This window comes from Alosa sapidissima, chromosome 23 (genome assembly GCF_018492685.1).
Source record: "Alosa sapidissima isolate fAloSap1 chromosome 23, fAloSap1.pri, whole genome shotgun sequence".
In the NCBI taxonomy this organism is placed as follows: domain Eukaryota; kingdom Metazoa; phylum Chordata; class Actinopteri; order Clupeiformes; family Clupeidae; genus Alosa; species Alosa sapidissima.
This window is the reverse complement of record NC_055979.1, coordinates 23,178,946-23,194,310: the sequence shown is the minus strand read 5'-3', so window position 1 is coordinate 23,194,310 and position 15,365 is coordinate 23,178,946. Positions and strand designations below refer to the sequence as shown.

At 39.5% G+C, this 15,365-nt stretch overlaps 1 protein-coding gene across 1 annotated transcript in view; it reads right to left on the bottom strand.

Moving 5' to 3' along the window:
* Window positions 1-4,300, bottom strand: part of stab2 (stabilin 2) — a 41,544-nt gene extending 37,244 nt beyond the window's left edge. The window contains exons 1-6 of the mRNA XM_042079691.1: window positions 4,045-4,300; window positions 2,550-2,677; window positions 2,315-2,421; window positions 629-714; window positions 444-510; window positions 79-174 (exon numbers count right to left, since the gene is read on the bottom strand). Coding sequence (XP_041935625.1) covers window positions 79-174; window positions 444-510; window positions 629-714; window positions 2,315-2,421; window positions 2,550-2,677; window positions 4,045-4,122 — 562 coding nt within the window. The 5' untranslated portion in view covers window positions 4,123-4,300. The remainder of the gene's footprint in view (window positions 1-78; window positions 175-443; window positions 511-628; window positions 715-2,314; window positions 2,422-2,549; window positions 2,678-4,044) is intronic.
* Between the last annotated feature and the right edge of the window lie 11,065 nt (window positions 4,301-15,365).

Here is a 15,365-nt window from a genome sequence, read left to right as displayed (position 1 = left end):
ACATACTCTCTTCTGCACACACACATACACACACACACACACACACACAATCACAAACGCACACACACATGATCTTACCCATGTCACATTGGAGGCCTTTGTATCCTGAGAAACAGGTGCATGACCCATCTCCCTTCAGTCCACTACTACATAAACCATGCACACATTTGCACACTGACACAAGTAATACATCCACACACACACACACACACACACACACACAGATAGAGAGAGAGAACTCTTATAGTAATGATAAAACACACACAACTGCAGCTCACTAAAAAGTTGTAACATACAAAAACACTGAAATGTCAATCAGTCATAAAAAATAGTGTACTTATTGGTGTGTTTTTGTGTGTGTACGGGAAGGGTGTGTGTGTGTGGGGAGGGAGGGGGGGGGGGGGTTGTGGTTGTGATGTTTGTAAAACAGCAGGTGGTCTCACCTGAACTACAAGTGGGGCCGTAGAGATTAGACCCACACTCCTCACACGCTGTCCCCACAAACCCTGGCTGTGGAATGAGACAAGCATGGCATGTGGCATATGAGCTAAACTCACACATGGAGTGTGCACTGTATTATTACTGTGTGTGGGGGCCTGTGTGGGGGTAGCTTATGTGTGCGACCTACCTTGCAACTGCATGTTCCATTGCCACCAATTCCATCAGAACAAACACCATTATTGCTGCATGGGTTCGCTGCACTCTCTGGGCATTCTGTGCCAGCACACACACACACACACACACACACAAACAGAGAGAGAGAGAGAGAAATAAGAGTTACTACAGCTACATTAATTGATGTGAAGGAGATTTTGCACACATGAGGCCCTGTGAGGAATGGAGGCTAATTCTGCATTACGATCTAAGCCTAGTGCTCTACTATTTAAGCCTTTGTGGAACATGGTGAACCTTTCCCTTCTCACTGACTCACATCCAAGAATTTGGAGTGGTCTGATTTAGTTTTGAGTGGGGAAAAAGGAAATAACTGTTCACTAATGACCATCAATTATATTTCTGTTGAAAATGAAAACATCTTATGCAATACTGATGCAAAGTGCAATGTGTAAACATGAAATACACCATATAAAACTTTCCTCTGTGGTTCACAACAGGTGACCTTCAGAAAGATTAATAATAAACTTGATGATGCTTCAAAGGCTCCATGGGGGCATACATGCTGTAATGGAAGGAAAAGTGAGAGGAACAATGCAGTGGAGGGAGAGAGGTCCCTCTGATGTGGTAACCTGGTCTATTGTGTCTTGGCTCCGGAGGTCAAATCACTCAGAGAATTATGGGAAGTGACCTACAAGTGACCTACATTATCCCGCTCAACAAGAACGACAACAAAACTAAATCACTGCCACTGTACCTCATCTATTGGGGTGTGTGTGCATGTGTGTGTGTGTGTGTGTGTGTGTGTGTGTGTGTGTGTGTGTGTGTGTGTGTGTGTGTGTTAGAAACAGGAAGTCCTGTTCAAGCCTCTGGTCAGCACATTCCTTTAGCTTAAGTCTGCTGACACTAAACACTACATAGGACAGAGGAAACTGATCCCCCCCCCCCCACATACACACACACACAGACACCAGAGTTTCCGCTTGAAAAGAAATAGTGCCGGTCAAAGTGATCGGCAGAGGTTTCGTTTTCCGGACATTTTGATGATATGCCAGTCAAATATATTATTATGGCTCAGGAACACTGGAGACATGCTGTGTAGCTTAAAGAATAACATAATCAGGCCGTATATAGAATGCAACATGTTCGTTAGCCTAACTTAAACATGCTGAACTACTGTAGTGGCAATTTAAATATCTAGCTGTTTTCATGGACAGCAAGAATCTGCTTCATTCATTGTTTTAAATAGGCTACATTGTTTGTTGCTGCTACCCACATTATCTCCAGTGGTTCAACAGTTTCACTTGCGCAGATGTGCACACACATTGAATGAGCGCTCACACCACTACCCACTAATGCTATGCCTCTTTATTTGATAACACTAAACACTAACATTACCTTTCAAACATAGCCAAAGGACATGTTCTTGCTTTAGTATAGGCCTACATTTTAGGCTTATTCTTCAGATTGTGTTAGGTGGACGGGATTATTAGCTAATTTCAATTGGACAATTTGACCAGAGAGATTTAACTTTGTGAGACATTTAATTTTTTTTTCCGGCCAGTGTCCGGCAATTACCGGACAACGGAAACCCTGCACACATACATACACACACACACATCCCATACAGAGATGTCTGGATTACAGAATAATTTAAAATCACAATCAAAGCCCTTTTGCAGTAATGTTTGTGTGTACTCACCAATGCAGTCATTGCCCCAAAAACCAGGACAACACTCAGGCTGCAAGGTGTCTTTTACACACTCATGTGAGCATCCTGGGAGACGAATTCCAGGAACAAACTCATACCTACAAAACACACACACACACACACACACACACACACACACAGATATATGAATATGTTCCAACATAAACACACATATGCATACACACACACACACACACACACACACACACACACACTTCACTCTTACTTGCAATCCCGGTTACCCATGCCATGTTTCTTCCTGAGGAAGCCATGTGGACATGGGAATACAGGAAAGGCTGCGCAGGAGAAGCAATCTGACTTGGTGGCCACCTGTATGCTCTTGTCACACCGATTCTGCATCACAGAGAGCGAGAGAGAAAGAGAAACTATGATAGAGGCCAAACACCATCAACTAAAAAAACTAAGATCTTTACCGTTTGTTTCAACAAAATAACTGATTACTTATTATTTAAAAATTGTGTGTGTGTGTGGGGGGGGGGGGGGGGGGGGGATTCCTAAACAGGAAGAAAGTGTGTAATTACTTCTGCTGGACCCTCCATTCCCATGGGAACTGTTCCCATAGCAACACACTGATATGTATCTACAAGCAGCATTGCTGAATTTTGACAATGCTAGATAGTAGCACACATAACTCCTGGGTTTATCCTTTAAGTGAAATAAAATGAAGAATGGAATAAAAATTAAATGTCACCATCACTGTGGGTGAATTTACAAATTCAAAGGCTATCTAAACTTACCATAGGCTACTTACAAGTATGGCACTCAGTGCCATGGTCACTCACAAAAACAGGTAGGCTTACATCATTTATGTGATAGTAACTCCCATCAACCATATTCCACACACACATCTTATCACAGTCGTTAACACTTCAGCAGTTCCTCACAACATCTATCTGATAGATTGAAGCACATGACAGGAAGTAAAAACGTATGACCTTCTAAATGAATGGGCTAGAGATCCCATTTTAAAGCAGACCATGTTTGAAAGATGTTGAACGTTAGGTCTATGGCTTATAATGATAAAGAGGCAAAGAAACGATGGCAGAGTTTATAAAAATACAAAACAAAGTATACTGACATTTTGTTTGAGCACACTCAAATTGTTTAGAAAAATGTGAGGTGATTGTGCACTAATTCCCAAATAGACTGTTGTATACCCCATTTCTTCTCTTAATATTAATGAACATAAAGATGTGAGGTGATTGAATAATGTATGTGAGATGAGGCCTCTTTCAGTTAAGCTAAGCTAAGTAAGATAATATAATCCACTATGCTAATATACTTCCTGTTCCAAGCATGAATACTGAACACTCTGACATTTTCTATCAGAATATACACATACAACAGAAACTTATAACTATAAGGCTTAAAGATTTAGCACTTAGCAGCAGATTCTATTCTCAAGGGGACACCTAGTATCAGACAGAACAACCACCTCAAGTGACTTTGACCTCATAAGCTGAACCATAGAACCATAGAACCATAGGCAAAAAACTTTCAAACTTTATACTATAGCAGAATAATAGAAGACTTCCAGATGTTCTCCAGTTTACAAATCTTTGCTGTACCATAAGCTACTAGCATGAGCAATCAATCATGTCACAGGTGTCAAGAAGATGCATGGTTTTGCACTACATGAAACCATGTGTATACAATATAGTTTGTATGTGTGTGTCAGCTTGCATCTGTGTGTCACTTACCTTGACAGCAGCAGCCACTGAAAAAATCACAGTCAATAGCAGCACCGTGAGTTGGAGAAGTCCACAGAAATCCCCCATCCTAATGGCGGCACGCTTTCACTCGCACAGCGCACTCCTCCAGGCCCAGGTCTCAGTCACCCTCTCTGTCCGGCTCTGTTCCCTCACCTCTGGGGCTCTCCTCTCTTCTCTCTCTTTCTAAGGCCTGTCACTGGACTGTGACTTCCTGGCCCTCCCGGCCTTTTCAACAGCCCACCACCACCACCACCACTGCCACGCTGGTCTGGCAGCCCTCCTTCTTCCTCCCTATCTTCCTGTTACTGGGATGACCAGAGCGAGAGGGCCAGTCCCGTAATGCTGGCATTCTCAGCAAAAAACGAAAGGAAAGGAAAGGCGTCTGTGTGCGCCCAGTGGATCATGGGTTGGGGGTCAGGAGAAGAGGGCAGTGGGGGTGGTGGTGTTGGGAAGTTTGAAGTCCCTTGCTGATGTAGACAGATGAAAGTTGGTCACATAACATGTGTGTGTGTGTGTGTGTGTGTGTGTGTGTCCAGTTTTTATGTTGTAGGGGTAATGGGGACATAGCAAAGAGAATAGAAGGATTTCCTGGGCTGTAAATAAGCAGGGATGCGCACTGTCCCCCCTCCTCCTCCACACACACACACACACATGCACACAGACTCACACACACTTCCTACTGAATTTTGTCCTGTCATGGCTTTCACATCCAGAACTTTCCAAGAAGTGAGTTGTTGTCACTGGAGTACAATAATGAGCCCTTATGAGTTTCTCCTGAAACAAGTTCAAATATATCTGACATATAAGAAAAATAAAACTACACACCTAATCATGATTTTGAATGAGAAATGGCACCACAATAAAAATCTTAATATTGGTCCTTACAACAGCATGAAAATGTGTGTTATATTATACCTTTAGTCTGTTTTTATGAGGCTTTCTGAGACAACTTTATTCACACAGTGCCTGAAATAACTGGTTAAATATAATCAATAATGACATAATATTTGGCTAGACACTTGGCATGAATATCCATACCAGCTATTACGGAGTTAAAAATACCAGCCCTACCTTTGTTTACACCACATCTGAGGTAGAAAGGTAAAACTGTACAATGGCGCAACCTGTGAACACGTCATATTGTGAAACCGGCCTTCTAGATACTGTATATAAAATGTGACGTGTAACACAAATATGTGTTTAAATGGAAATATGACTATAAATATGTGGTGAAAGGACAAATGATTAAAGAAAATGTATATTTACTTCACTAAAAGATATAGATGAAGGTCAAAAGTTTTAAGATCAAGACAAATATATATAATAAGACTTTTAGTTCAAATGCAACATAATTTTTTTTTAAAGGAATTCCTCCTCTAAATATGTGGTTTGTCCTGTGTAGTAAAGGAGTGTATTGTACTACACAGGACAAAGCTTAAATGTTTTGAGTACTGACTCACTAGGACTTAACAAACTTGTTCAACCTGTAAGACAAAGTTGTTATGCTGTTATATACACATTGGTGAGCTGTTGGACACTTCCTTTTTGCTTTTCCGGAGTCTAGTTATGATCAACAAATGTTTCAAAGGTGTCTTCATAGGAGTAAATATCCTTTTGGCTGTAAGTGTGGTTAACAAATGTACAAGTGTGTGTTTGTTTTTAGTACATTAATACGTATTTGTGTATTTGTGCTATTCTGATTGGTCAGACATTGAATAGAGCTGTAGTTCTAGTTATGTAGTGTTTGTGGTGTGGAGTTTAAAGATGACTGCAGCCTACACACACTCTTTTACTACTCTTTTAATGACTATTCCGTGTATGATTAATGTGGAAAAGCTCTTACAGCATAGCATAGTGACAACTCTTCTTGCGGTAGTTTGTATATTTACATGACTGCATGGGTAAATTGTATGTGTGTAAACAAATGTTGAAGCTTGATATAGTATCTTGCCGTATATATATTGATATATAGTTGATATAATGATATAATGTTGATATAATGTTTCACTGTATGGTGATGGTATACTGATGGTTTATTTTTTTCCTTGTAGATTGCAGGTGTGCTGTTCATAGCCTCAGCTTCCTTACTTCACTTTTTCTTGCAAGCTGTGAGTGAGATCCATATCCCTCTCCACTAATCTTTATTCTTAACTACACAATTTACAAAAAGCCTTGACAAAGATCCTTTAGAACATTTTAGAACAGCTTTATCAACCGTCTCTGGCCTTGACTTTCTATTTGGCAACAATCTTTATAATGGAATGATGACTTGTAATGACCAAGCATGTTTAAACTCAACAGCAAGACGTGGACATCTCTTTGGTTGAGGAAGTCCTCTTGTTCTTGGGTGGAGGTACGCTGGTGGTGAATGGCCTTGGCATCTACGGTGCCAGCAAACACAAGATATGGCCTCTTACAGCAGTAAGAACACCTTCCCTCCATACCTATGGATTTCTGAATTTAAAGTCACACAATGTAGAGATTTTCAACTTTTTCCAATGTACTGGGTACCCATTTAGTGCTAATTCATTGAGAACTGACTAAATTGGACATGTTTCTGGTCGGAACAACAAAGCAACACCAGACATTCTGGGCATGAATCAAACATCAGTTTTCTATTATTATTAAGTCTGCATATCATCAAATGTGGTGGGGTGTGACTGTTTAATAATAAGTCCAATTCAAGACTTAATTCCATTAAATTGTAAAAACACAGTCTATTATCTACTGCTAGAGTGACGCCAACAGCCAGAACCAAATTCCTTGCATGTGTGAACACTCTTCGCAGTTAAGCGCTGATTCTGATAATGAAGAAACTTATTAACAAAAGTCGTATAATTCAATAGCCATACCTCAAGTTTCTAATTTCTGAGAGATTAACAAAAATATACACTGATGCCACCTCTCCTTGTTATAGTACATTACAGCAACTTTGATTGGCATGATCGTGTTTCTGATGCTTGGGGCGCAGACTGTCAAACTCAGGCCTGTGGTAAGTATATACATTATCATTCCAGTATGTTGAATATCAATATTAGAAACATTTCACAGTGAGAAGACTCTGCAATTCCACTGAAAATGCATAATGATATACCCAAAAAGAATGATGGTGTTCATTCCATTGTTCATGCAGAAAAACACACTTTTAAATAATATGGTGCAGCTTAGTGCAGTGTAATTAGGTTGTACTTTCTTATGATGTGTGCACAAGTAGTGCTAGCATCATTGCAGTGTTTGTGTGGAAAAGAGCCTGCAGCCCCTTCTGACAGTCCATGGGCCCATGCCCAAATAATCACTTATCGGTAACACTCGGTACACAGTAGATTTCTCTCAAAGCAGTTCTGCTTATTTACCCAAGGGTCAGAGGGTTTTATAAGAAGCAGAACGGCAAATTAAGTATGTGATCATTTGGGTCTAAACCCTGTAGCTCATAGCTCACGTCATCAAGTGGATAAAAAGCATGCTGGTACTCTACCAAGCCATTTGCTTCATTATTTGCTAAATATACATTTAAACTGTAAACATAGTCTAAATGTAGAAAAACAATGCTTAATACAATATGAATCTTTTCATAGATATTGAAATACATTGAGCACTATGTGAAGTCAGAGGATGCCAGAAAGAAAATTGTAACAGGGTTAGATACTGGATTGGGAGCCATATTTGGATTGGCTGGCCTGGAGGTAAGAAATAGACCTCTCCAGAATAAGTCCCGCCTCCTAACTTCCGTATCCATCTAACCTTCGGTCGTCAAATGTCTATGGGAAATAACATGGCGTTTTGAAAGATCGTACCTGTCAAACTCTGTAGGTGACAAAGTAGAAAAAGCTGCTGGGCAGATTGGCCTACACACTTCTGCCATCTAGTTTCCACTGGATTTTTTGATTGTCGGTGCGACAATAAAAAAAAAAGCACCAGCTTTTTCTACTTCGCTACCTACAGATGTTTTACCGGTATGATATTTCGAAACGCCATGTTATTTCCCATAGACATTTGACGACCGAAGGTTGGATGGATACGGACGTTAGGAGGCGGGACTTATTCTGGAGAGGTCTATAGTAATCTTTGTCACAGCAAAGTTGACAGTGGTAGTACTCTTATGTAAAGAAATAACATATCTAATAAAATGCATATTGTATATAATTTAAATAAGTTTAAATTACTAGATTAAAAGTGGTAATTCATTGCATAGTACTTTAAAAAAAAAAAATAAGTATTCAAAAAAATTTAAAGTGTGAAGACACAGGATACCGTATGATGAATTCCCAAATATTCCTTTCAGGTGCTTGTGATCATCCTGGCATCAGTGCTCATCCACCAACTACAAAGGCATCAGGCTGCAATGTCAGATCCCACCAGAGAGGGCGCTAAGCCTCCAGCCTACTCTGAGCTTTGCCAAATGACAGACACCATTAGCATAGAGCAGCTCTCAGGAGACTCTCCAAAATTAATTGAAAGCTCATAACACAGATCTGTTCTCTAGAGGAAAGACTGAAGACTGTTTTTTTAAATTGTTAAATTAAATGTTTTTTTTTTTTTAATTAATTTAAATATTTATATTATTGTATAATATTAAATTGTCATTGTAATATATTGTAATATATCATTGCTGTATGGAGCTAAAGAGTTGAAGTCAAGCTTGGAAAATATCATTCCTAGAGGCTGATTATTAAACAGCTTCACATGGTGAAGCATGTCTTTTTGCAAGTGTAATGGATACAGACTATGGAACACTTTTTATTATAATGAGACAACCTCTCTTGAGATACAGTAATGTCTATGTAAGGCAGTGTATTTGTAGTGCCACTAGGTGTCACTGCAGGGACATTTATTATTTATATTTTCGTAAAGGAACCGTATGTAAGATTGTGGCCAAAACTGGTACTGCAATGACTTTCAAATTACTGTCGAGCGGTGTATCCCCCCCCCCCCCCCCACCCCCACCCCGACTGGCAGAGCTGGCAACCCCGGAATCCGAAACACTACTGACTTTGTGATTAGTAGATAGGTGGAGGGTGGCGCATCAGGCCAAAACATAACATGACAACATCATCAGTTGAGGGCTGCAACTTCACTTTTTAAATGACAATATCCTGGCCGGACTACTGTTGTCAGTGATAAAGGTATTTGAAATGAAAATGATTTCTTAATGTCTAGTGACATATCAGGGCCATTTTATGATTAAATGAAATACTTTTCTTACATACGGTTCCTTTAACTCTGATTGTTGCCTCTGATACACCGCAGGGTTGATGCGTGTTTTGCCTAGAACGCCATCTTTTCTTTAGTGTATACATAGCCACTTATTAGACATCATCTGGTGTATACCATCAACCTTATAGGTAAGTCACGTTATTTTCTAGCCTAGAAATCTAGACGCACCCTAGTGCGGGCTAGTTATTTTCATGAGGAAATAAAATATAAAATATCTTCGGTAATACTACTCAGAGAGTTCGTTATTGCCTAGTTATTGGAGACTTAAATGCTGAGTAAGTTTTAGAATAAGCATTTTTTATTTTCTTTATGAAAACGAGTGTAATGTGGCATGCAGTACAAGCCACGTGTTAGTGGTAGCCTAGTTAGTTGATGAATTTTAGGCCTATGCCTTAGCACTTGAATGTAATATGGGTATTCATTAACATTTGAATGTACAACTGGAGTGCATTAGCACTTTAACATAATGTTTATAAAGTGAGTGTATGCCATCAACCTTATAGTAGCCTAGACTACTAATGTTCTTGCCATGTCTCCTTGTTTTAATGAGGTTAAAACCTGCCTCATTCACAACAAGCAGCTCATGACCCATGGCATCTGCCTCTAGCTCCATCACTCTCTGGACAAGACAAAACAAATGCAGCACAGCAGGCCCATGCACAGCACTACAGTACGCACTTCCAGATTCAGTACCAATGATACTATAGCTTACCTGCACATAGTCATATCGCAGTTGTTTTACACGTTCACTGTTTCTTTCAAATGGGACTCTGTAGATGTGTGTATAGTTTTTCCAATTGCTAACACACTAAAATGTCACACATAGCACAATTATTTAAACTGACACACAGAGAGCAAAACCCCTTCTCAAGTCTCCAAAAGTCTAAACACATTTTCTGCTTTACACACATTTCACAATTCAAAATGGCACTTTTAAATGCACTAAACACGCTTCTGCATAAGACACAACAATTTGACATTAAGTCACATGTTTGCCACTTCAAAACAGTGCCTATCAAAATGACACTACATGAGCTAATTGACCAACATATGTGCCACCTGGCCAAACACCTCAATGGTTAATTGTTACCACTTCAATCAGGAAGTAAGCACTATGAAAAGACCACAGGTGAGCACCTTTTTTTTACAACAACAATGAAAGACGTTGCAGAGAGAGGAGGGAGGGTGAGAATGAGTGAGAGCTGGTAGAGGAGTTCATGGCCAAAGAAAACAACATTTTTCTGCAATTTTCTTTTTCAGTTTACTGTTTTTTGTGACCATAACTCAAATGTAAATATATCTGCTGTGCATATGTTGCACTGACTTGATTGGTGAATGAATGAATGAATGAATAAATAAATAAGTAAATAATAATAATAAATGTTTCAACAGCATGCATGTGTATCTGCGAATATTTCTGTGCATGTGCAACTTTCAACAATTTTAACTATTTTAGTACTATGGCAAAGCATGCTAAAGATGATTGTGCTTTTCATTGTGTGTTGGTTAGACAAAAATCTGGTAATATGAATGAAGTGTGTGCCATGTGGTGCAAAAGTTTGATTTTGATAATTCTATATGTAGATTTGGTTGCAGTGCTTCATTGTGCAGGGGTATATGGGGTATTTTGCAGTTTGGGTGTGTGGTTTTGTGAATTGTGTGTGAATTTTGATAAAAACCAGTAGCTGGCAAAATTGTGTTTTAGCAATTGGAAAAAACTGTAAATCGGATTCTGTTGCAGGCAAGTATACGACATAATACAGAAATGCTCACATTGTGTATGTTTTGGAAGGTGGCGTAATCCTCAATTATGCGCTGCTGTATTTCTCCCTCAGGGTCATTCCATGGTTGATTACATGGTCCACTATTGTAGCTTTGATGTCATTGGTAATTATATTTCTTACACTCTTATTACCCTTCCTCTTTCCCCTCCTCGTCCTCCTCTTGCTCCTCCTTGTCCTCTTCCTCTAACTTCACCTCCTTGTCCTCCTCTCCCTCTCGCTTCTTCACCACTGCGTCCTCTTCCTCCTCCTCTTCCTCCTGCTTCTTCACCTCCACGTTCTCTTCCTCGGCCTCCTCTAATTCTCACTCTTCGTGCTCCCTCCATTGTTCTCCACATGGACAGCTTACCTGTGGCTTATTTATAGTGCTTAGGCTGATAATTATCTAAAACAGTTTTCACATGTGACAGTGTGCCAGACAGTTGGCAAAATAGTGTAAATAATAGCCATATTAACACCCCCAATTATCACCACTTTTGTTCGGAAATTCTAAAACAACGATGTTTTAGAACACTTCAAAATAACATTTGCTAAATGAACCTTACATTTTTCAGTAGCCATAGGTGTGTAGATTTGAACAAAAATCTGGTTTGGTTCTTAACGGGAGCATTTACTGCCTGAAATATCCGATTCTGTTTACCACGCTCGGAGTTAGTGCTGGTCTGATGGGTCGCCTATTTACACCGTTTCAACGGTACGTGAACAGTTAGAATGAGAATTCTCGTCATGAAATTAAAATTCCACTGGAGCTCCAAGTGGATGTGTACACGCAGCCTTACAACACTGTTTACAGCTCTTCGAGTCACGGTAAAATGTCATTTTTGGTACATAGCTAATTTAGATACACCTATGGTGTGGGTGCTTGCGTTTCTTTAGGAATCCACCGTCTTGGTTTGTATAAAAATGGATATTAAGTGACACATACACGCAAGACGGCGGAAATACGGGACTGACGGTAATAGGGGGAGTTCCGATACATGTGTATAGTTTTGCTAGGAGTGTGTTGAGCAAGGGCATAGGTTTGGTCTCAGCTTTGGTGCCCAGATAGCAATTTCCTTTGGGCCGGATCCGCACAAAAGCCATTAGATCCGCCTGTAGCGGACATACGGTATCTGACTGTGGGCCAGGTCTGCTCCTGATACAGGTTTCAGCTCTGCTAGCAATACTGTTTTATCACCGGTTTACAGATTTGTCCCAGGTCCAATTTCCGCAACTCAACTGGAAGTCAGGAGATGCGTTTAAAATACAAAACACCGATTTGGCCCAAACCTGTGATACGGATATGAGCCGAAGGACCATTTTTTCACAGCAGACCCAGGTGGTAATGATATTAATTAAGGTGCTGATTCTGCTAAATTGACCTTTCCCTACTTCATTGTCAACTGGCTGCTAAAGAAAAAAAAAGGTATTTTGGAATGGCACAAATTTAGAAACCATGAGGGTGCACTATGTTCCCATGGCCACTTCATTTCTACAGTAAGGCTGGAAAAGAAGATATAGTTGGCTCAATATTGATCATATGCTCGTTTCATTATTTTTATTATTACCTAGCAGTGGTAAAAGTAGTCAATTGTTGTTTGTGTCAGATCAAACAGTGCTATGAGACAACCCCATATTCTTGCCACGCATGCAGAAGTCCAAGCAGTAACGTTAATCAAGGATCTTTGGTTTGCTCACAATCTTTCAATCTTTTCAATCTTTCAATCTTTTGACATGATTTGCCAGCCTGGACTAGGACAGCCCAACTTTTCAAGGTAGGCTCTGCTTTTCTGCTTTTTATCTCTGTTGGTTTATTCAGAGACAACAATAAGCAAACGAGCGATTGATAACTTTACTGTAAGGTTATACTATTATTTTCCAGCAATATAGGCTAGGCTACTAGCTTAGCTTGAGCAAAACAGCCATCACAATAACTAGCCTATTTTGGTAACAGCTAACGCCAACAGGATCACTGATGATAAAAAAACGAGTGTAATTGTGACTTAACCTATTTTCAAAAAGGAATAAATGGCTCATGTTTATTTTTTGTTGTTTCAGATTGACCATGGAGATGACTGAGGAAGACAGCCTGAATATCGATGGGAACAGTGGAATTAACACGACTTAAACTTTGTCTGGGATTGCACTTCTACAGCCAGGTTGTTGAATAAAAATAGTGGTAATTTCGTCAGACGAGACGAGAGGAAAAATGTTAGTCAACAACCTTTTATTCCATGACTAAGACGAGATGATGACGAGACTGCACTAATGTCCTGAAACACTGACTAAGACTATCTTAAGATGCATTATTGTTGCCGAAAAAAGACGAGACTAAAATGTTTTGCTTGAAATAAAAACTAAGATAAAATTTCTCTTCCATTTTCGTCTACAAAATGAGAAGACAGAATAGCTGTTACCTTTTCAAAATATTACGAATGAGTTCATGGTTCATGCACAGCAGCTTTCCTGTAGGCTAGTCTATGTGCTGTTGCTGCAACCCTGTGGCTGCAGCAGGAAACTACATGGAACAAAAACACCGGAGATTTCTGCCAGAGTTAGGTTTTATGCCACAATGCTACATACCCAGAAGTTGAAGCTTCTCTCATATACAAATTAACATCCCCCAGAATGTCCATACGAAAAGTTTCAGCAAGTAATGTCAACTATTTAACTAGTTACACTGATGATGCAAAGTTTGCTAGCAAGTAAGCTAATATGGAAAGTTCGCTAGCAAGTTAGCTAAGATTGAGAGTTTGTGTTGCGTTTGGGCGCATATCGCCATCTAGCGTGGCGGAGTAAAATATTCATACTTGGGTCCAAGACAGTGTTTCTCAAACTTTTTCAGATGAAGGACCACTTAACTAATCAATAAAAAAGAAACGCACGGACCACCTAGCTAAAAAGAAAAAAAATTGACCTAGCAGTATATTAGCCTACACAATACTCACTGAACCACCTTGCTTATTGTCTTTGCACTTTGTTTAATTGTGTCAGAGGATTCATATGATTTAAACTGGCATATCTGACATAGACAGTGTTGTAGAACAGTTTGAATTTACATACAAGTTGGTTCAATATTGCAAACAACTCATCTATATTATATTTTACCACGTCTGCTCGTGGACCACTTGGGATAGCTTGCGGACACTGAAACACTGGTCTATGAAGATCATGACAGTGGTCCAGTCAAATCTTTTACTGTCTATGGCCAAATCCCAGCCGAGCTATACATGTAACTGTAGCTCGACTTACCTGTGCATGTACTGACTGCAAAAAAAATTCAGAATGAGTAATTATAACAGTCAAGTAGCCCTGTGGACACACAATATTGTTAGAAAATTGAGATGTGTGAAACACTATTTGACTTAAATGGTAATCAGAAATAATTTGTTATAAAAAAATACTAAAATGTTTTGACTAAAACTGACTAAGACTAAGATAGCTTTAGTTTTCTTTTGACTAAAACTAGACTAAAATTACGAGACTTTTAGCTGACTAAAACTTGACTAACAAAAATGATATTTGAATGACTAAATATGACAAAGACTAAAAAGGACATTTCGTCACAAGACTAAGACTAAGACTAAATTAAAAATAGGTGACAAAATTAACACTAAATAAAAAAAATAATAAGACACTTATGTGTAAAGTTTTTTTTACCCCCCTTGTGTTTGTAGCCTAGCTTATGTTTATCAGTTTAGCTGTTGGGAAAACGTTACGAACTTTAGCCTGGGTGAACCTATAACGAACCTGTTTTTTTCAGGATAATTAGCCATAATTACCAATCACATTTCACATGTCAAATAAAGCCGGCTGATGTCTGATAAACGGGTCCGTACCACACACAATAAGCGGACCCGTATTGCATATGATAAACAGATCTGGAACACGTCAGTAACACAGACTACCATACGGAACTGGACCAGTCTTAGCCCTTATTGGTACCAGATCCGTCAAACGGATCCAGACCAATTTTGGACCGATGTGCGTTTGGACGCCGGATCAGGTCCATTATGCAGATCCGTGCCGGACGTTGTGGTAGGTGTGGCCCAGTTCCGTCCCAGTGTATGTTTGCTATCTGGGTGGGGACACATCCCCAACTCCTGTTGTCACAATACCAACATTAGTATTTCAATACCAATACTAAGTGAAGAATCTCAATTTCGATACTTTTGCGATTTTTTAAAACTTATGATTTGGTTTGTGTGATTTGTGAGATCATTCACATCAGTGGCAATCATAATTTGATTGACCCTCCACACACACACACACATCAGTCATCAGTGTTGGGCAAGTTACGTCAAAATCGTATTATGTATTACTCATTACTCATTA